General features: G+C 35.7%; 1 protein-coding gene and 1 pseudogene across 2 annotated transcripts in view; one reads left to right on the top strand and one right to left on the bottom strand.

Moving 5' to 3' along the window:
• LOC137405851 (DNA repair protein RAD50.L-like) overlaps positions 1 to 22659 on the top strand; it is a 108471-nt gene that overhangs the window by 82181 nt on the left and 3631 nt on the right. For both annotated transcript variants that reach the window (XM_068092278.1, XM_068092277.1), the window contains 6 exons: positions 4936 to 5083; positions 6600 to 6773; positions 10729 to 10854; positions 13959 to 14097; positions 19862 to 20028; positions 20155 to 20288. In XM_068092278.1, coding sequence (XP_067948379.1) covers positions 4936 to 5083; positions 6600 to 6773; positions 10729 to 10854; positions 13959 to 14097; positions 19862 to 20028; positions 20155 to 20288 — 888 coding nt within the window. The remainder of the gene's footprint in view (positions 1 to 4935; positions 5084 to 6599; positions 6774 to 10728; positions 10855 to 13958; positions 14098 to 19861; positions 20029 to 20154; positions 20289 to 22659) is intronic.
• LOC137406125 (fap1 adhesin-like) lies at positions 18114 to 19759 on the bottom strand (annotated as a pseudogene).

Below are 22659 nucleotides of genomic sequence, written 5' to 3'. Positions count from 1 at the left end.
CCTAGATAAGTAGTGAGCCTCAAGGCTCGTTTACACCAATAAGTCTTCAGTCTTAAGCCCGGTTCCCATATACTTCGCAAAGCACCGGCGACAGCACCGCAGGCTATTAGCGGTGAAATGGGAACTTACGCGCCGGGTACCGCCGGTAGTTGCCGGCGGCATTGCAATAGTTTAGCGCTGTTCAAATTTTGCAAAAGGCCGCAGACAAAACTTTCTCGAAATGCGCTGTACGGGTGAAGGTCACCATTATAGAAACGGCATGGATATCGAACATTTTATTTGATTACGCGATTACGTTTAGCGGTGCAGCTTATATGTGAACATATGCCGCCAAGCCTAGCATCGCAAACGTTTTGCTGCGCAAGTTACCGCCGGAGTATCGCAATCGATATGGGAACCAGGCTTTATTCCTAGGAATCATCGTTATAAATAGGTGTATGTCACGTAGCAAGGTGCTCAAAATGCACAAGTCAGAGCTTTCCAACTCTGCCACGAGCCTTCATTTCATGAAAAGTTTGTTTTCGGAACCTGTAGCAGGTTTTTGAATGAATAATATTTTGGAAACAATTTCGTAGCACTTTGATTTAAATGTGGTCAGAATAATAGAGCGAGTTTTATTCGAGTAAAGAGTGTTTTGAGGGGAATGGAGACGTAAGCAAAGACTAATCCTTGTGAAAAGCTTTGGGTTTGGGTTTGTTGTAAGCGAAAGATGGTTCGATGGCAAGCTTCTCTGGTACTACATGTATACCTACTATCTTACAGTATTATCTTGGCGTAGACTCTCCTTCATGTTCTGTAGATCACATCAGTTTAGGTAACACGTAAATCAGTTTGTAGCAATAGTTTACTGTGGTGAAGGCATGTCAGGGTTAGCCTTAAAAATACTCTTAGCAATATATTGATGAACAACAGAATGTTATTACTATCTATTAGTGCAACAGCAGTAGCATATATATGCTACTGCTGTTATATATGATCAGTCTGATCATATATGTCTGAAAACTCCCTAATATTCACACATCACGTAGATGCCCATGAGTGCTGATGTAGCGTTCATATTGATAGTTAAACTATGAACAGAAATGGTATGGGCCTATGTCACATCGGTTGAAAAGCAGTAAACCCAGAGAAAAGTTATTAAGAGTTGTTTTCTCATGACATATTCAAAAATGCTAAAACTTGAGTTAATAAATAGAGATGAGCATTGCATGTGATGCTTACTGCTTACATGTCATTAGTATTACTGTTTGAATAGAGTTTTTCAATTACATTTTTATCACTTGTATACAACGATTACTATAAAGTATGTTTTTATTAACCTAATATTTTGCATGTGTTAAAAGGTCTTCCATATGATTTTTATAAATAGTAGCAATGCCAACAACACACATTATAACCAATCTTATCATCAGCCGAAAGGGAAGTGTGTCTCATTTCGCTTTTTCAATATATTTCCTTCAACTATTAGAGAGAGTAAAATGGTGTGAAATACAATTTTGTTCAAAGAAGTAGGGTTTTTATAAAATAGTTTGTTACTATATCTATTATACTGTGCACATTTCAGTTCCAATAATTTAAATGAATCATTTATTAACTTATGCATGAGTAGGTGAATATTGTGCCGGTTTGTGGTTAATTAGGGCAGAGCAAAATTTAGAATCACTCTTGAGAATATGCTATAAATTTCCTTTTTGAGTTTAATGACTGCTATTTTTACTAATCTAAATGCTGCTCACATCTGTTGATGTAAAGCCATGTCATTTTTACATCTGCCCGAGAGTTACACACATGATAGCTGAGTCACCTAGCAGCCATTACACACACTGCTGACTTTGGCATCCTCATTGTTGGCTCATGCGGATTCTATGTAGTTCCAAATAAACTCATTCTTCCAAAAAAATCTCATACAAGCTAATTAAATGTCTGCGTGAATCATTAGTATCTAAATGAATGTAGATGTCTTAAAGGTTGCTGCTTGTATCCAATCTTAGCACAAAGATTATTGAGAGCAAGAAATTTGACGGCTATATTTATGGTTTCAAGTTTAAAGATGTAGTTGCGTCAAATTTAAGTTGATCTTAAAAGAAAGCATTTTTTTTTTCTCTATCAGTTGATATGTTGTTTGTTGTGTTACGCGATCGCATTGCCAAGATATTTGAAGATTAAAACCGAAAAAATCTGATCGCCGTAAAAACGCTCAGGCCACCAAAACGTGCCCAGACTTGCCCAAAATGATGTCATGCGTTTGGCAACCTGTCTCTATCTCTCGTATTCACATCGGGTATTTGCGATAAAAGTCTAGTCTTACGCGGCTCTATTGGCATATATCTTATTTTGTATTTGCTCATGTTGGCTAGAATAAAATTTTAAATCCTGCTACAGATGCATTATTATGAATGTTTCAAAGGCCTCAAATAACGAAAATTGAAAATTTGTTCTACTCACTTTCTCCAAATGTTGTGTAAACATTTGTGTACCGACTACCAATTCTACCGGTCTACGGTAATTCTGTCAAGTCACTTATGTAGAACGCGGTCTTTGTATCAGCACAGTTCTGCAGTTACCCATACAAACGATATACAGCCTCCCATAAGCCCCGCCCACATTATGTCGCCTATTACCTATTGCCTACGTACTAGTTTCTTACTAGTAGTATTCTTACTGAATACTAAATAAGTGAAATAAGCAAGCCACCTCTTTGAAAAGAATATAGACAGGGATAGAGTTTTAAGGATGAGAAGTCTGCTGCAAACTGGATTTGAACTCACATTCTCCAGTTCTGCGGACACCCATATACCATATCCGATTCACTACAATATTCTGCAAATCATGTTTTGCATTATCTTCAACAATATTATTTTATTATATAATTTTTACAAGCAAAAATATTTTCATCTCGGCATAAAGCTTTTATTAAAAATATTCATCAAGTCGTGGCCACTCACATAGTATTAGCTGATACAATAAGACAAATTCATCTACTGCAACAAACTCAAACAAAACATCATGGCTTATCCAGCACGCATTCAAGTCTCGCTTTCTCCTTTATGGCAGTTTCCACACTGACAAAGCTTCTTCGGCTGGTGGTTCGACATAAACATTCTGTAATCAGTAAAACAAGTAAATGTAAACAAAGTAGATGCAATAAATATGTCATTCATAGATATGTCATTCTAAAGCGTATCTATTGACAGCTTCCAAATTGGGAGTTAAATAGATTGCGAGTGTAATTTTAAAAACGAATAAACATTTAATAAAGGCACAAGTACGCCAAGCCAACGATTCGAAGCTTTGGTTCTGGAAATTAAAGATTTGCAATGATCAATCGATTTTACCCACTTCCTACGAGTGAAAATAATTTGTAATCATGACTCTAATTTACCAAAGAAAATTCGAAAAAAATATTATAGCTAGGTAAAACGGCAGATAAGCTATGAAACGATGATTGGAGATAGCAAAGAATTATCATTTTATTAATTAGTATATGTATTTATGACTATAAAAAATATTACATTTACTCAAGTATAGAAGACTCTAAGTTAATTTACCTCTATTCTGTCTTCTTCTGCAGCAAAACGCTGCTGACGCCTGTCAGCTTTGGCCATAGGCTGTCTACTCTAATCTTTTACTAAAAGTTGCTCAGATAACTCTGAGTAGCGGTCGCTCGAACTTGAAGCCATTTTAAAACTATGTATAACTTAGTAATTGTTGAAACGCGTTGAATCAGTAACGAGTAATGAGAATGAATTCTCTAATTAGGAGAATCTTCGAGATCACAGACAAAGCGTTTTACGAGTGATAACATTTATTACGGCCTATATAAAAATTTCGCACGCATGATTGGCTAACGAATCGACCTCATATTTATTGCTCGTGGTTTCGTTTCAGATACCTTGCTTGTGACGTCACGAAATAGGCACCCGCTGGAACATGAGCTTTTTAAAAGAGGGCCTCATTCAATCGCATATATCTCTGGACAGGGTTGGTCTACAAAGACAAAAATGGCATCAAATTGTAGCTGATGTTTTAGCCTTTTATGGGTCCTAATTTCATTAAATTGACTTTTTTGACGCAACTACATCTTTAATCAAATGGTTTAAAGTTGGTTATTTTCAAGGTGGTACAAATTATTGATTGGTTGTTACTATGAATAGAGTATTCTTAAATGAATTTTCGCTGCTACTATTCTTTTTAATTATACAGCACACAAGGAAATCTTTAAGGCTGGTACACACTGTGTCGCAATATGTTGGAGTTGTTTTCTCGGCAATTATTTGTTAACTATGTGCACCGTCGATGGCACGCCGAGGAAGTGCAGATATGTCTGAAACATCGCGGCTGTCCAACTCACTCGATATTTCGACATGCATCCACGACAGTCTGAGCTATGTGCACCACTTCAGCGATGGTGATTGGCTGTAACGCATCGCTGCAAGAATAGTATTTCATCATTTCAGTGATCGCTTTGTATAATGGGAATGGTATGCCGGAGATTAAATGCAGAGGAGTTTGCGATAGTATAAACATTGTTATCACGGATGATCACCGATGTATTGTGGTAACAGTTAATATATTGTGATACAGTTCGTACCAGCCTTGTGACCATAGACCTATTAACTATACATTATATACTATAATATATTAACTATACATTATAGTATAGTTAATAGGTCTATGCTTGAGACACACTCTGTTTCACACTATTGCCACCTTGTAAACAATTTAAAAATAAAAACAATGTTCTAATGTCTATGCCTGTAACCATAGAGACAAAATATTATTGTAACATTTGAGCCGTAGAAGGCTCCGTTGGGCACATTTTTGCTGCTCCATTTAAGAGATTACTCTAACAGTTTGCGTCAAACGGTGTCGAGGTGGTCAGCATACTTAGTAGATATATATTGGAGGAAGTTATACTATCATAAATGCTTACAGATATACCGCGGAAGAGAAGGCGCAGGAGCTTGCTAAGACAGATAGAGATTTACAGAAACTGCGAGAGAAAACGAAAGAGTGTCAGGAGATAAAAGAAGAACAGGCAAAAGAAATTAACAACCTGAATAAATTGATCGCCGAACAAAAGGCAAGAAACAATCAGTTTTGTGCAATATTACTGGGGAAAAAACAACTTCATGTTGTTCAGTATTATAGACATCAATAGTTTAAGTTATATCATGTCAGCTTAGTTCCTTTAAGCATAAATGAATAATTCACAGAATATAATTTGTAGCATTATGGTACAACAAAGCTTTCACATGCCATGCTTGATGTACGAGGAGTTGCCTACACTTTTGTCAGATTTTTGTATACTTTCGTCGGGTTATATATTCACTATCAGCTAGGAGTTTTCTGAGAATTTTAGAATCTCAAGAGGTATAAAAACACAGTTACCTGCTCTACTGAGGAACTTCTAAATTTTTGCTAGCTATCTCGTCATGTCGCATCACTGTGTTTCGCCGCATCACATAGCTTGAGATCTAATAATACATAGTGTAGTTCTTTGTGAGTGGTTTCATAATATAGTTGAATCTTTGAAAATATTGTTGTTTTGCTAATTTTAATGTGTTTTGAGGGAATATATTTTCAAAGAAAACATGGCAATGCCATTGCGTTTCTCCTCCAAAGAGGTTTGGAAGAAGCGTATAATGAGTCCTGTGCAATTTGGGAAAATGGCCATGAATAGACAACTCTATTAACTGTCTTAATAAACTATTATTGGGCACTCAGCATGTTTGCCCAAGAGCAGGAGCATAAGACGAGAAAAAATTTATAGGTATATATTACTACTGTTAGGCAGGTAACTATTGAGTGAAATACTTTAGCCGAATGGTAATATATTAGCACCACGTCGTGTTATAGATCTCTGTTACAGACACAGTAGCTGTTACTTGATCAATTAAATTATATTATTAATGTAATTGCCATTTTTATGCTCTTTAGCTAGACAGGGTGCAGTAATTTTAATCAATTATGTACTGCTTGCTATCGACACAAATGGGATTATATTGCAAATATTTAAAATCTAAAAACTTTTTTTTATAATTCAAAGTCCCTCATTTTTCCCTACACCGAAAATATGAAAGTAGCCATCTTTATTAATTTATTTACTTGTATGCTTTATTTTGTAGATAGTAAGTAAAATACATAGCATGTGTAGAGAAACCAATCAAAATTTAGTTTTGAATAAAACAAGATATAGGAACATAGTGAAAAATAATTCGCAAGTTGTAAATGTTACATCTTTAACCATGTAAAAAACATGAGCCTGTGGTCACTCATTGTTTGCTTAAAATGCAACTCAAAGTTCTACTAAGTCTCATACTCTGTTGAAGTAAAATTCATAAACCACCTTCGTCTATGTCAGGTTAGATATTCAGTTGGAGGTTGTTTCAATGGTAGTTAAGGATTGTTTTTATCTCAGCTCTGCGCTCAACGGCATATCATTCTCACTCATGTTAGTTTTTTGACCATTTGGTTACGATCATCTGTTTCGGTGGATTCAGGCTGGTTTAATATTTCATCTGTTTATCATGTTTTATCTGGTCTATAAAGACACCAAGTCATAGTTCACCGGAAATGATTTTCTTATGATACTACAGATGCGCGAGAGAGAGCTGAAAGACAACCTGCGTTATAGAGACAAGCTCGAAGAGGCTGAGCTGTGTGCCAAGGAAGTTGAAGAAATCAATGTGAAACTTGGAGGTCTTGATCCAAGCAAACTCTCGTCTCAACAGAAGGTTCTGTCTGAGAGGCTGGATGAGCTGAAGAAAGAGGTTTGTCCGTTGTTAATCTCAGTGCTGTTCATAAAAGTATTTTTGTAGAATGTTATTTTGGTTTGGCTGTTATATAATAACTCTTACCTTTCCACAAAGACGTGTCTTAAAAAGGCGAGGTTTTGTAAATTCTTGAAGATTTGACTTTCGGAAACAATTAAAGTGCATACGTGTACAGCTTATGTACAATTTGGTATAAATCGGAAATTGTCTGCTCAGTTTCAAAAAGGAATCCTGACATGGATCACCTTTAGTCAGCTATTATTGCAACTAGTGACCTGGCACTCTAGTGTGCGCAAGTGATTGCCAGGTGTGCTGGTGAAGTACAGAAAGTAACTATCTGCAAAATTATTCTAGGGTGCCCCATGGGTTGTTGATTGGTGATGTTGGTAGAGTGTTTGGTTGGTAAGCTAACTGCCATGAGTTTGAACCCTATTTAATGCAATATTTTTCCAACCTCCAACCGTGGCTTCGCACGAACGGACACGGCTCTCATTACAGTAAAAATTTATCAAATTCAAGCTCATATATTTTTAAAATAAGACAATTCCTAATGTAGCAGCAATAAAAAAAGGACACATGATTAGAGGTTTTCATATGACAACCATCCTTAATCGTACAAAAGGTACTCTTACTGTTTTTAGAAATGTTAAACTTTGTAATTTATACTTGGAATTATGGCAGACGTGTAGAAAACATTCTACAAGTAAGATATATGGAATAAGAAAATTTGGTTTAGCGCTATAGCATTTAAGCACTAATAATTCAAACAAAACTTGGTTTATTGAAGAATGAGCATGTGTATGTCTATAAGTTAACTAGTTACTGAGTCCACCAGAATAAAAATTGCTTTCAATGAACTCATTTTCTTCCTTCTACGGTATATTGTATGCTCGGTTAACTGGGGTTTTTCCGTTACACGAGTAAAGTTTGTAAAATTATAATTACAGTGCACCCTCAGGATACGAATATCCTGATATATGATTTGTTCACCTTATGAAGTTAAACATGATGATTTTTCCATGTCATCATATGAATCTTATTTCACTCTACGAATTCAACAAAATATTTGCCCGAGTTCAAATTTGGCAGTATCTGTGCTTGTTAAGTACATTGAAATATCAAAGACGTCGAAATTTTGTTCGACAAAAACATTTTAACAACGCATGAAGGAGACACGACGACTGATTTTTCTCAGTTTAGCATTTCTTGTGTGAAACACGGTAATAGTTTCCTTTTAAAATCAGTAGCAAAGTTGGTGTTCCGATCCCTTCAAACAGGAGGTCAATGGTCAGACAACTTCTCTTAACCCGCTAATGAAAATCTACTTCATTCCTTATTAAACTGAGCATTTGCGAGAGCAGCATCGCTCAGGCTTTTTTGGTGAATTAGGTTGAAAAAGGTCTTAATGAAACAAGCTAGGAGTTATTGTAAAAATGAAGCCGGAAGCTGATAAGTGATAAAATTTTAGTGATAAAAAGGTGAAGTTTAGTAAAATAATTAAAAATACATACTAAAACACACACGCACACGCACGCTCTAAGTGTGTGCGTGCGTGTGTGTTTAGTAGACTAAACTTATTTAAAGTGACTTCAAAGTTTATGTTATAAGTACATCTGTCTTGAAGGTTAGAACTCTATTTGGTACGTACCGCACATAGCACCTAGAACATTGTAATGTTACATTTTAATGCATATCATAACCAATAATTACACTAAATATACTAAAGTTACTGTAGGTAACTATAGTTACTAATGTTAATATACTATTTTGTTACAAATTTTTAATATGTATAGTACTTACATAAATTTTTGTTGATTTTTACCTAGAAATGTTTGCATTATATAATTATTACGGCTTCTATACCCCACCGTACGATTTTTTCCCCATACATTGGAACCTTGGAACGGATTAAAATCATATTCTAAGGGTACACTGTACTAGGTACTATTAAAGCAGAGTCACTCACTTCAAAGTTTGGAAATATTTTATCGGATGGTTCCGATATTTTTTTATTGTTTGATGTTTTGTTTATTGTTTTCGGTGATCTCACTGCCAGGATGTTTCAGAATTCAAGTCGGCAAAATTTGATCGCATCCAAAATAGAAATGGTGCTTCTGAGCATTTTAGCTGCGATCAAGTTCTGTCAATTTTAATCTTAAATCATCTTGGCAGTCAGATCACCTCAAACAATAAACAAAACATCAAACAATAAAGCATATATTTATACCTTCTAATGGAATCTTTTAAAATCTTGATGTGAGTGACCCTTTAATAGCACACTTTGTTAGCAATTCAACTGACGTATTTTGTGACTAAAGGTTATAAGTTGTTTTCCAACGTTTTAGCAAACAGCAGCATTCTATCATAGTAGTAGTCAGATCAACTACGCTGCCACTGTCAAAGATCACTTGTAATTTTATCAACATTACATACACGTCATCATTCGTTGTAGACTAGCAGAGAGCTCCATTATTGCCATATGCTCTCCGCTATTGCTCTACTTTTCACATTTAGGGAATGTCTAGCTGAAGACTAAACTGCAGTAGATCAAATAAATAGAATCGGGCTGTTAAACTAGGTCTAGACTGGTGTGTTTCTATGCTTACCTATTAGGAAACACAAACTATCAATTTAGCTCTAAAAACTACAGGTGTGTGTACTGGACACTTATCTGAAATTTTGTTATACAGTGGACCCTCACCATACGATATTAATTAGCCCAGTGTTAGCATCTTAAGGTGAAAATGTTGTGTAGAGGTGTATAGTAACCCGTAGTAATTATCTAATACAAATACCCCCGGGTAAAAATCATCAAAACTTTATATATGTACTGTACATGTTAGAAATTGGTAACAAAATTATATGTTAACCTTAGTAACTATAGTTAATTGAAGCTACTTTAGTGTATTTAGTGGTTATGATCTGCAATAAAATGTAACATTTCAATGTACTATGTGCAGTACGTATCACGGGGTGTTCTTATCTTCGAGGCAGATGTATAACATAAACATTGAGTTTAACTTAAATGAATTTAGCTTACTAAACACATACATAGAGCTAAGTTTTATCGTATCTCGTATTGTAAGCTCGTATCTGTTTCAGATATTGTGAGAAGGATTTAGGCAAATATTTTATTGGCATCTTTGTTATTTCTATGTATTCAGCACACCGACTGCCAAGTTTGAATCTTGAGAAAAATTTTGGCGAATAAAATTTCACATGGTGGGGACAAAAAACATTGTATTCCATGTCTCAAGGCAAAAGAAATTGTGTAACGGGAACATCATAAACTGGGGGTGAACTGCACAATGATTAATTTCATAAGTCTTGAAATATTTATCGTGAGTAGTGTAGAGCCATTTCCTTGTTGTATCTGCCCAAATAGTCAGTGGTGAGTGATTGAACACTGTTAAATTTGGCAGCCCATCATATCTATAGAGTCGACCCATGGTAAAATGGACAACAATGGTAGCGGTGGTTTCGTTTAATTGAAGTGTCAATATACAGGTCAATATACAGGAAAAAACACATAAGTAATAGCTATATACTTATTACTATGCTGTGTATACTCAACAATATTTCACCTGTAAGAAAACAAATGCTAAACTGAAAATTATTAAAATAGTAGCAAAGGTTAGACAACTTCTGTAATGGCTGTAATATAAAGCGCTTGCGAAAAGTCTATTAGATATCACTAGCATGCTTGAAGATCATGATTACATGAGAGATCATGACATGTAACGATTGTAAGCAAACTTATAAGCACAAGCTGAATTAGACGACAGACACACTCTTACTATAGTAAATATTTGGACTGGTCCAGGTTACTAGCTTAAGTTACTCAAGTTCACTGGGTAATTATTTTATTACCAGTGCAATGCCAGGCATTCAGGTAATTTAAATATATAGAAACAATGAGAGAATGTGTTATCACTGATATTACTCATTGTAGCAAGCGACAAGTGCAGAACGTATGAGGAACTGGCAGGAGCAGTTCAACACTCATAGTAAAGAATTAAAGAATGAAGGACTGAAGGACGCCGCTCAAGTTTACATGAAACATAGTGTAGCTCTTCAAGTTAGTGTATATGTCTATGGATATAGCCTTTCAAGTTAGTCTATAGGTCTATGGTTATAACCCTTCAAGTTAGTGTCTATGTCTATGGTTGTAGCCCTTCAATTTAGTGTATATGTCTATGAATATAGCCTTTCAAGTTAGTCTATAGGTCTATGGTTATAACCCTTCAAGTTAGTGTATATGTCTATGGTTATAACCCTTCAAGTTAGTGTATATGTCTATGGTTATAGCCCTTCAATTTAGTGTATATGTCTATGGATATAGCCTTACGAGTTAGTGTATATGTCTATGGTTATAGCCCTTCAAGTTAGCATATATGTCTATGGTTATAGCCCTTCAAGACCGTGTATATGTCTTTGGATATAGCCATTCAAGTTAGTTTATATATCTATGAATATAATCTTTCAATTTTGTGTGCATCTCTATGGATGTGGCCATTCAAGCTACTATGTGTGTCTATGAATGTAGCCCTTCAATTTAGTGTATATGTTTATGGATATAGCCTTACAAGTTAGTGTATATGTCTATGGTTATAGCCCTTCAAGTTTGTATTCATGTGTATGTATGTAGCCCTTCAAGTTAGTATATATGTCTACGGATATAGTCTTTTAATTCAGTTTATACGTATATGGGTATCAATAGTAACTACCCCTGAGTAGTCACTGGAGTAACTACCCCTGAGTTGTCACTGGAGTAACTACCCTTGAGTAGTCACTGGAGTAACTTCCTCAGAGTAGTCACTGGAGTAACTACCCCTGAGTAGTCACTGGAGTAACTACCCCTGAGTAGTCACTGGAGTAACTACCCCAGAGCTGTTTTAAACTGACTGAAATTCCTGGCAGAACTCAGAAAATATAACTTTTCATGTCACTCTTTTTTAGTTGTATCACTTGCAAAAACATTTTTTTCATTGAATTCTGTATAGATTCCTATTGTGGAGCAAACTTTTTTCCATGACCAATTTTCCTTTTGCAACAATTGTATCAGGCCAACGATTGCTGATTACTTTTGCGGAAGTTTTCAAGCATTGCCATTTGTGTAATGCACCCTGGCTGAAGGGTCAATAGACCCTACCATGTATATTTACTCTATCTCTCTCTCGCATTCTCACAGCTTTTTGTAACTTGGAGGTCAAATATCTAAGTTAATACATTTAATTCAGACTAAGCATTACTAGTCTTTCATTGAATCTGTGGACAGTCAAACCTCGACTGACAAAATTCATCCATTCCTATGTTTGGCTCATATGTCAAAACTTACCTGTTAGGGTTAATATTCTTACATATATAAGAGTACATTGTATTTTATTTAATTAGTTTCAGAGCCCAAATACATTGATATACATGTATACTTAAAGTAACTAGGTATAACACTATGTATGTATGACTACCATAAGTCCTCATGCTCAAGCCGCGCGGCCTGTGCTCAAAACCAGATGGCACACTAAAGAAAAAATAATCCTCCAACAAGCCGCGTATGCCCACAGACCGTGGCTAATGACCGAGATTTTGTCGTCCTTGACCCCTTCAGGAGCGAGAGTGTTGAGAAGGGTTTCGTTATACCCCCGTACTCTTGAATAAGAAAACAGGCTACATCAGTACTTGTGAAAAGAATTTTCTTTTACTTCCAAGTTCGAATTAAAATTCCTAAACCCTTGCATCAACAATTTCTTGCAATGTCTCAGCTAAATTTTTATTGCGCTGTTAGAGGGCTTCACGTTTATGGAAAGATGCCGGTCAGGAATGAAACGGTTTTAATGACCTACAACTGTGGTGAGTTAAACATTAGCGTTAAATTCTTGTTAGTCTAAAGTATTCCATTAACATGACCCTGAAAATAAACGAGTAGGTTGCCAAAATCCCGTACATAAAAGTGTATCATGACTGCGGTTCTATGGTTATTGCGCGGAACTGAGCAGAGACCGCATTTATCGAGAAGCCCCCCTAAGCCTCACATAAGTTTTAAAAACTTGGCTTTAGCCGCAGCTTATTACCTTGAACCAGAAGTCGCGCTCAACGACAAGCCGCGCGACTTGAACATAAGGACTTACAGTACATATAACACTGTGTATATATGACTACATGTAACACTATGTATATATGACTATGTATAACCCTATGTATATATGACTACATACATATAACACTATATATATATATGACTACATATAACACTATGTATGTATGACTACATATAACACTATGTATGTATGGAAAATTTTACATATAACACTATGTATGTATGACTATGTGTAACACTATGTATATATGACTACGTATAACACTATGTATGTATGACTACATGTAACACTATGTATATATGACTACATATAACACTATGTATGTATGACTACATATAACACTATGTATGTATGACTACGTATAACACTGTGTATGTATGACTACATATAACACTATGTATGTATGACTACATATAACACTATGTATGTATGACTACATATAACACTATGTCTATATGACTACATATAACACTATGTATGTATGGACAATTTATACATTTTTAATTTGCATTAGTAATCATCAACGCAATGAAGTTTTTCGTTAAACGCCAAAAAAATTGGTAAGGCAAAAATCAGGATTTATTAAGTGAGTAGAACAAAAGTATTTTAAAAGTTGGTAATCTAAAAGTATTGAGTAGTCAGGTTAGTGAATTGAAGGTTAAATAAACAGAAAGATCATAAACTGAAACATGCAATGGTGGATGTAGTATGTTGATGCTGTATGGAAAGATACTAGCAAATGTATTGTAAAAATTCTGTAAAAAACTGTTTCTGAAACTTGAGTATTTGTAACAACTAAATTAACAGTGTAATAACCCGTAAAGGAAGTTTTTATTGTGAGTTCCCTTCAGGACCCCCATTGGAAGTACATGTTCAGAGATTTATAGGTTTGGTTGTAGAGTGACAGAAATATGTGGGGTAACTTACTCTAGGTCATACTAGATACGTATACTTGTAGATAAAGTTTAATCAACTTATAACATTGTCTATTGTTTTTATGTTTAATTTCTGAAAGCTCGTTTACTCTTTTCCTTACAAAATTATGTTTCAAGAAATTTGAGGCTAACATTTTTGTTTTATACAGGTGAATAAGCTTGTGGTAACTGACCTTGACAAATATCACAAGGCCCTCGACAGAGCAATCCTCGAGTACCACCAAAAGAAGATGGATGATCTCAACAGAATTATACACAAACTTTGGAAAGAGACCTATCGAGGACATGGTAAGGTTTCCTCGCTATATTTCTGCTCAGTCCATCAGCCGTCCTGAGGGTCTGGGAATGTATATGACTCTGTAGAGGGATGTTTAGTATTCAACTCTTTCACTGCCAAATTCATTTCTTTACCAGGACATGATTAAATATTCGGTAAAACTTAATAGTTGACAAGTCGTGTATAAATTGTCATAACTTTTGAGCCACATGTTCTATAAAAAAAATATTTTGAGGCCAAATTAATCAACATAAAATTTTACATCAGCTGATGACATAGAGTCACAAGCGCGTTGCAGAATCAGCTCAGACACTTTTTCAGCAATTTTATGACCGTAGGTATCTCCGAGTCAGACAATTAATCAATATTATTACAGCTTATAACATTATTATTACTGCTAAAAATAAAATAATCTCAGTAATGCTATTGTACAGTGAAAATCGCCCAAAGTCAATAGTTCTCAAATTAGTGAAACCTTCGTATCTGTAATGTATCTGACACGACTGGTCATTGCTAAGAATGAATTGCGGTATAAAATAAGTTTTTGCAAAGCGAAACTTTGCTCAGGATGGTTTTTAAACATATGTTCTATTGGTTCAATGCATGCGGATAATTGTTTCCTTTTGTCTACGTACCGATATGATAGGCTAATTAATTAAATACTCACTAATCAGAAACAGTTTGTACAAAGCGTACTAAAGTCACACCATGCCACTTTTGGTCATATACAAACGCTTTGCCGAGCTGTACTACGAGGTTCATGGTAACGAAAGATTTAATGCTCTTTGTCTCTATATTAGAGTTCCCTTGGTTTTGCAACTAGTTACTGGAGTTAACTAGTTTTCTGTTAAAATTGATACATTGTAGACAGCACCTTGTTTTCTAATGTACGTCCAACTCCATATTCACCATAGAACTGTTATTTGTTGATACTAATATTGCTTTGCACTCAATGGCTGGTTCGGATCCTTCAAATGACCATAATACTAGTTTTTTTCATGGAATATTTGATCTTATACCCAATGTTAGTTTCCTGTAAATATCTTATTTTTTGAAATGTCCAAGTTACATTTCACTTCCATGTCCACTTACAAGAAAAAAATGCTTTCACTGCTTGCGCTCCACTGTGGCGGTTGTAGCCGATCTTTACTATAATAGGAGCCGTGTCCGTCTGTGTGGCCGAAGGCACGCTGAAAAAACATGTCGGACCGGAATCAAACTAGGCTATTCAGCTTACCAGCCAGGTACGCGACCAACTGCGCCACACGACTACCAGCATACTATAGAAACTAGTGTTGGATCTGTATTAACTTGTCCGTTGTCAAGCCATAACAAAAGTCAAGGATAAAGCTGTCTATATTGGAGGAATGTAAAGCTCAGCATCAACTGTCTGTAATAAGCCTAACTGTAACGTCCACTCTAAAGAACTAGATACACATACTGAGTTGTCACTTACAGTTTCAGATGTAGAGATGTTTGAGTCATCATTCACTGTTTCAGATATAGACTATATAGAGATGTTTGAGTCGTCACTTACTGTTTCAGATATAGACTATATAGAGATGTTTGAGTCGTCATTCACTGTTTCAGATATAGACTATATAGAGATGTTTGAGTCGTCACTTACTGTTTCAGATATATACTATATAGAGATGTTTGAGTCGTCGCTTACTGTTTCAGATATAGACTATGTAGAGATGTTTGAGCCGTCATTCACTGTTTCAGATATAGACTATGTAGAGATGTTTGAGCCGTCATTCGCTGTTTCAGATATAGACTATGTAGAGATGTTTGAGTCGTCACTTGCTGTTTCAGATATAGACTATGTAGAGATGTTTGAGCCGTCATTCGCTGTTTCAGATATAGACTATATAGAGATGTTTGAGTCGTCATTCACTGTTTCAGATATAGACTATATAGAGATGTTTGAGTCGTCATTCACTGTTTCAGATATAGACTATATAGAGATGTTTGAGTCGTCATTCACTGTTTCAGTTATAGACTATAAAGAGATGTTTGAGTCGTCACTTGCTGTTTCAGATATAGACTATATAGAGATGTTTGAGTTGTCATTTACTGTTTCAGATATAGACTATATAGAGTTGTTTGAGTCGTCATTCACTGTTTCAGATATAGACTATATAGAGATGTTTGAGTCAGCACTTACTGTTTCAGATATAGACTATATAGAGTTGTTTGAGTCGTCATTCACTGTTTCAGTTATAGACTATAAAGAGATGTTTGAGTCGTCACTTGCTGTTTCAGATATAGACTATATAGAGATGTTTGAGTTGTCATTTACTGTTTCAGATATAGACTATATAGAGTTGTTTGAGTCGTCATTCACTGTTTCAGATATAGACTATATAGAGATGTTTGAGTCAGCACTTACTGTTTCAGATATAGACTATATAGAGATGTTTGAGTCGTCACTTACTGTTTCAGATATAGACTATATAGAGATGTTTGAGTCAGCACTTACTGTTTCAGATATAGACTATATAGAGTTGTTTGAGTTGTCATTTACTGTTTCAGATATAGACTATATAGAGATGTTTGAGTCGTCATTCACTGTTTCAGATATAGACTATATAGAGATGTTTGAGTCAGCACTTACTGTTTCAGATATAGACTATATAGAGTTGTTTGAGTCGTCATTCACTGTTTCAGATATAGACTATATAGAGATGTTTGAGTCGTCATTCACTGTTTCAGTTATAGACTATAAAGAGATGTTTGAGTCGTCATTCACTGTTTCAGATATAGACTATATAGAGATGTTTGAGTCGTCATTCACTGTTTCAGATATAGACTATATAGAGATGTTTGAGTCAGCACTTACTATTTCAGATATAGACTATATAGAGATGTTTGAGTCAGCACTTACTGTTTCAGATATAGACTATATAGAGTTGTTTGAGTCGTCATTCACTGTTTCAGATATAGACTATATAGAGATGTTTGAGTCGTCATTCACTGTTTCAGTTATAGACTATAAAGAGATGTTTGAGTCGTCACTTGCTGTTTCAGATATAGACTATATAGAGATGTTTGAGTTGTCATTTACTGTTTCAGATATAGACTATATAGAGTTGTTTGAGTCGTCATTCACTGTTTCAGATATAGACTATATAGAGATGTTTGAGTCGTCATTCACTGTTTCAGTTATAGACTATAAAGAGATGTTTGAGTCGTCACTTGCTGTTTCAGATATAGACTATATAGAGATGTTTGAGTTGTCATTTACTGTTTCAGATATAGACTATATAGAGATGTTTGAGTCGTCATTCACTGTTTCAGTTATAGACTATAAAGAGATGTTTGAGTCGTCATTCACTGTTTCAGATATAGACTATATAGAGATGTTTGAGCCGTCATTCACTGTTTCAGATATAGACTATATAGAGATGTTTGAGTCGTCATTCACTGTTTCAGATATAGACTATATAGAGATGTTTGAGTTGTCATTCACTGTTTCAGATACAGACTATATAGAGATGTTTGAATCGTCATTCACTGTTTCAGATATAGACTATATAGAGATGTTTGAGTCGTCATTCAGTGTTTCAGATATAGACTATATAGAGATGTTTGAGTCGTCACTTACTGTTTCAGATATAGACTATGTAGAGATGTTTGAGCCGTCATTCACTGTTTCAGATATAGACTATATAGAGATGTTTGAGTCAGCACTTACTGTTTCAGATATAGACTATATAGAGATGTTTGAGTCGTCACTTACTATTTCAGATATAGACTATATAGAGATGTTTGAGTCGTCACTTACTGTTTCAGATATAGACTATATAGAGATGTTTGAGCCGTCATTCACTGTTTCAGATATAGACTATATAGAGATGTTTGAGTTGTCATTCAGTGTTTCAGATATAGACTATATAGAGATGTTTGAGTCGTCATTCACTGTTTCAGATATAGACTATATAGAGATGTTTGAGTCGTCATTCACCGTTTCAGATATAGACTATATAGAGATGTTTGAGTCGTCACTTACTGTTTCAGATATAGACTATATAGAGTTGTTTGAGTCGTCATTCACTGTTTCAGATATAGACTATATAGAGATGTTTGAGTCGTCACTTACTGTTTCAGATATATACTATATAGAGATGTTTGAGTCGTCATTTACTGTTTCAGATATAGACTATATAGAGTTGTTTGAGTCGTCATTCACTGTTTCAGTTATAGACTATAAAGAGATGTTTGAGTCGTCACTTGCTGTTTCAGATATAGACTATATAGAGATGTTTGAGTCGTCATTCACTGTTTCAGATATAGACTATATAGAGATGTTTGAGTCGTCATTCACTGTTTCAGATATAGACTATATAGAGATGTTTGAGTCGTCACTTACTGTTTCAGATATAGACTATGTAGAGATGTTTGAGCCGTCATTCACCGTTTCAGATATAGACTATATAGAGATGTTTGAGTCGTCATTCAGTGTTTCAGATATAGACTATATAGAGATGTTTGAGTCGTCACTTACTGTTTCAGATATAGACTATGTAGAGATGTTTGAGCCGTCATTCACTGTTTCAGATATAGACTATATAGAGATGTTTGAGTCAGCACTTACTGTTTCAGATATAGACTATATAGAGATGTTTGAGTCGTCACTTACTATTTCAGATATAGACTATATAAAGATGTTTGAGCCGTCACTTACTGTTTCAGATATAGACTATATAGAGATGTTTGAGTCGTCACTTACTGTTTCAGATATAGACTATATAGAGATGTTTGAGTCGTCACTTACTGTTTCAGATATATACTATATAGAGATGTTTGAGTCGTCACTTACTGTTTCAGATATAGACTATATAGAGATGTTTGAGTCGTCACTTACTGTTTCAGATATATACTATATAGAGTTGTTTGAGTCGTCACTTACTGTTTCAGATATAGACTATATAGAGATGTTTGAGCCGTCACTTACTGTTTCAGATATAGACTATATAGAGATGTTTGAGTCGTCATTCACTGTTTTAGATATAGACTATATAGAGATGTTTGAGTCGTCATTCACTGTTTCAGATATAGACGATGTAGAGATGTTTGAGCCGTCATTCACTGTTTCAGATACAGACTATATAGAGATGTTTGAATCGTCATTCACTGTTTCAGATATAGACTATATAGAGATGTTTGAGTTGTCATTCACTGTTTCAGATATAGACTATATAGAGATGTTTGAGTCGTCACTTACTGTTTCAGATATAGACTATATAGAGATGTTTGAGTCGTCATTCACTGTTTCAGATATAGACTATATAGAGATGTTTGAGTCAGCACTTACTGTTTCAGATATAGACTATGTAGAGATGTTTGAGTTGTCATTTACTGTTTCAGATATAGACTATATAGAGATGTTTGAGTCGTCATTCACTGTTTCAGATATAGACTATATAGAGATGTTTGAGTCGTCACTTACTGTTTCAGATATAGACTATATAGAAATGTTTGAGTCGTCATTCACTGTTTCAAATATAGACTATGTAGAGATGTTTGAGTCGTCACTCGCTGTTTCAGATATAGACTATGTAGAGATGGTTGAGTCGTCACTTACTGTTTCAGATATATACTATATAGAGATGTTTGAGTCGTCACTTACTGTTTCAGATATCGACTATGTAGAGATGTTTGAGCCGTCATTCACTGTTTCAGATATAGACTATGTAGAGATGGTTGAGTCGTCACTTACTGTTTCAGATATATACTATATAGAAATGTTTGAGTCGTCACTTACTGTTTCAGATATAGACTATATAGAGATTTGTTCTGATGACGCATCTGGAGGTTCTGCTGAAGGCGATGTGGAAGCGGTAGATATCTCCAAACGAAAGACTTACAACTACAGGGTGGTCATGATAAGAAATGGTATTCAAATGGACATGAGAGGTCGCTGTAGCGCTGGTCAAAAGGTCAACCTCTCTGTTTTCTCTTACTACTGCTCCAGTGGGCCAATCATTGTGTTTACGATTCATTCTGATAGCATACTGCAAGCACTGGTTTTATCATCTGTTTTGCACAGTGCTTTTTTGTTACAGGTGCTGGCGTCTCTCATTATCCGTCTTGCGCTTGCAGAGACCTTTTGTCTAAGCTGCGGAATTCTCGCATTGGATGAGCCAACGACTAACTTGGATGTAGAAAATATCGAAAGCCTGGCCCATGCTCTCTCAGAGTAAGTCAATTTATTCCCTCTTTTCTTGCATACTTTGTAATTTATAGTCTTTGATTCGAGTAAAAGGAAATGTTGGACTAATATCTCACTCACATCTGACCTTTGATCCTGGTTATTGCTCACCTTATCTGAATTAGCTTTTTTCAACTTTTGGTGTCGTTAGAAGATTCTGGGCAAGCCTGTCTTGTATTATTGAGAACTAGTACACCGGACATGGTGTTTTCATGAAGCTAATAATTAGGTTGATTATACTGAAATATGCTATGAGTCAATATGTAACCTCGAACTCAAGAGCATTTGCTGTAATGAAACAGCATTATATATATATATATATATATATATATATATATATATACTAGCTGCATTACCCGCCTACAGTAACAGATTCACGGGCAGCATAAGGTTTATTGAGAGTTGGCTTTCATACTGTAAAACAACTCCAAATATGCAGTTACATCTCCCTCTCTCCCTCTTTCCCCTCTCTCTGTCTCTCCCCTCTCTCTCTCCCCTCTCTCCCCCTCTTTCTCTCCCTCTTTCTCTCCCTCTCTTCCTCGCTCTCCCTCTCTCTCCCCTTCTCTCCCCTTCTCTCCCTCCCTCTCCCCCCTCTCTCTCTCCCTCTCGCCCCCCTCTCCCTTTCTCTCCCTCTTCTCCTCCTCGCTCTCTCCCTCTCTCACCCCTTCTCTCTCCCTCTCCCCCCTCTCATTCCCTTTCTCCCCCCCCCCTCTCTCCCTTTCTCTCTCTCTCTCTCTCCCTTAGTTCAACGCAACTCTTGCGAATAGACAACAATTTTGGTTTTTCTGTTGGGTGTATGAAGAAACAGTTTTCGGCGTGTGCCTACTTTTGAGCAGGCGACGTATAGTTGGTCATGGCTGATGCAGGGTGACAGTAAGTCGATAGCAGCAGCTCTCTTTCTTTTCACAATAGCGTATCGCAACCCTCGGAGTACTCGTGAAAGTTCTGTAATAGTAAGTTACAGTAGGCCTACTCGTAGCTGGAAAAAAATTAGTAACTCGGCTGCTGAAGGAAATGAACATGACCCACTATCACGAACAGCGGCAAATCCAGCGTTATTAAGTAGTGGAGATGTGGCAATTCATATACAATACAACATCGTATAAGAAACACTTAGCTTTTTGATGTGGAAATTTAGTAAGTGAGAAATGCGTTTTTCCAGTGGCTCCAAGAAACAAACGTTTACGTGACCGTCTCGGTACACCTTGGCAATAAATATTAATTGCATGTAAATAACTACTCGTTAATTTATTTTATTTAATAAATAGTACATTTATATAGCTGTATAGACACCTTTGTATAGGCCGCAGAACTCAGGAAGGCGCTTTTTAACACGGCAGAAAATTTGCTGTTCAAAAAGCGTGCTAACCGGGGATTTCGGTTAATGCGCCCGAGCGGTGAAAAAAAAACAACAGAATCGCCACACCTTTATATAAGCCGCTTGGCTCAAATCGTCAGAGAAAAGTAGCGGCTAATAGTCCATATTACGAAATTACGATATTTAGTATTCATATTAGTTCGGTTGGCTTCGTTCGACCGAATGAAAAAAGAAAGACCGCTCTATAATTTATTTACTGTTACTACACATATTAATTCAGTTCGCTTCGTACGACCGAAATTCGTACGACGATAAAAGGAAAGACTGCTCTATAAGGCGGACACTCAATCAAACAGACAGACAACGATTGCCGTTTATAAAGTAGATGGAGAACAGCGTTTTTCTAGTGGTTGCAAGAAACAAATGTTCACATGACCTTCCCGGTACACGTTGGCAGTAAATATTAATTAGATGTAATTTACTACTCATTAATTTATTTAAAGAGTAGTAAATTTTATTTAATTCACTACTAATATTTACTACTAAATTAATTTTACTACTTACTCATATTAATTAAGTTTGCTTCGTACGATCGAATCGAAAAAAAAGACCGCCACATAATTTATTTATGCTGGTCATATTTGGGAGTTATCGGTGACTCAATATATCGAGAAGACAACTCATACTATTAGCATATCAGTATTTATCGTCCATCCCTACGATGAATAGCGGGTTACGTATTATAATAGAGGCGTGTACTAACCAGAGATTCCCGTTAATGCGCCCTAGCGGTGAAAAAAACCACAGAATAGACACGCCCTTATATAAAAGTAGCAGCTAATAGTCCGAAAAGTACGGTACTCTATAAAGCGGACAGACAGATACACAACGATTGCCGTTTATATAGTAGATATAAAATTGAATGTCTGTCTGTGGTATATTCAGGTAAAAGTGATTGATTAAAGTGTGCATGCTTGTATGCTTCAACAGTCCAGTGCGCTGTGAGTGATCATGGTGGGTAATAATTATATGCACAGTTAT

The sequence above is a fragment of the Watersipora subatra genome, chromosome 10 (genome assembly GCF_963576615.1).
Source record: "Watersipora subatra chromosome 10, tzWatSuba1.1, whole genome shotgun sequence".
Classification (NCBI taxonomy): domain Eukaryota; kingdom Metazoa; phylum Bryozoa; class Gymnolaemata; order Cheilostomatida; family Watersiporidae; genus Watersipora; species Watersipora subatra.
This window is presented reverse-complemented; position numbering and strand designations above follow the sequence as displayed.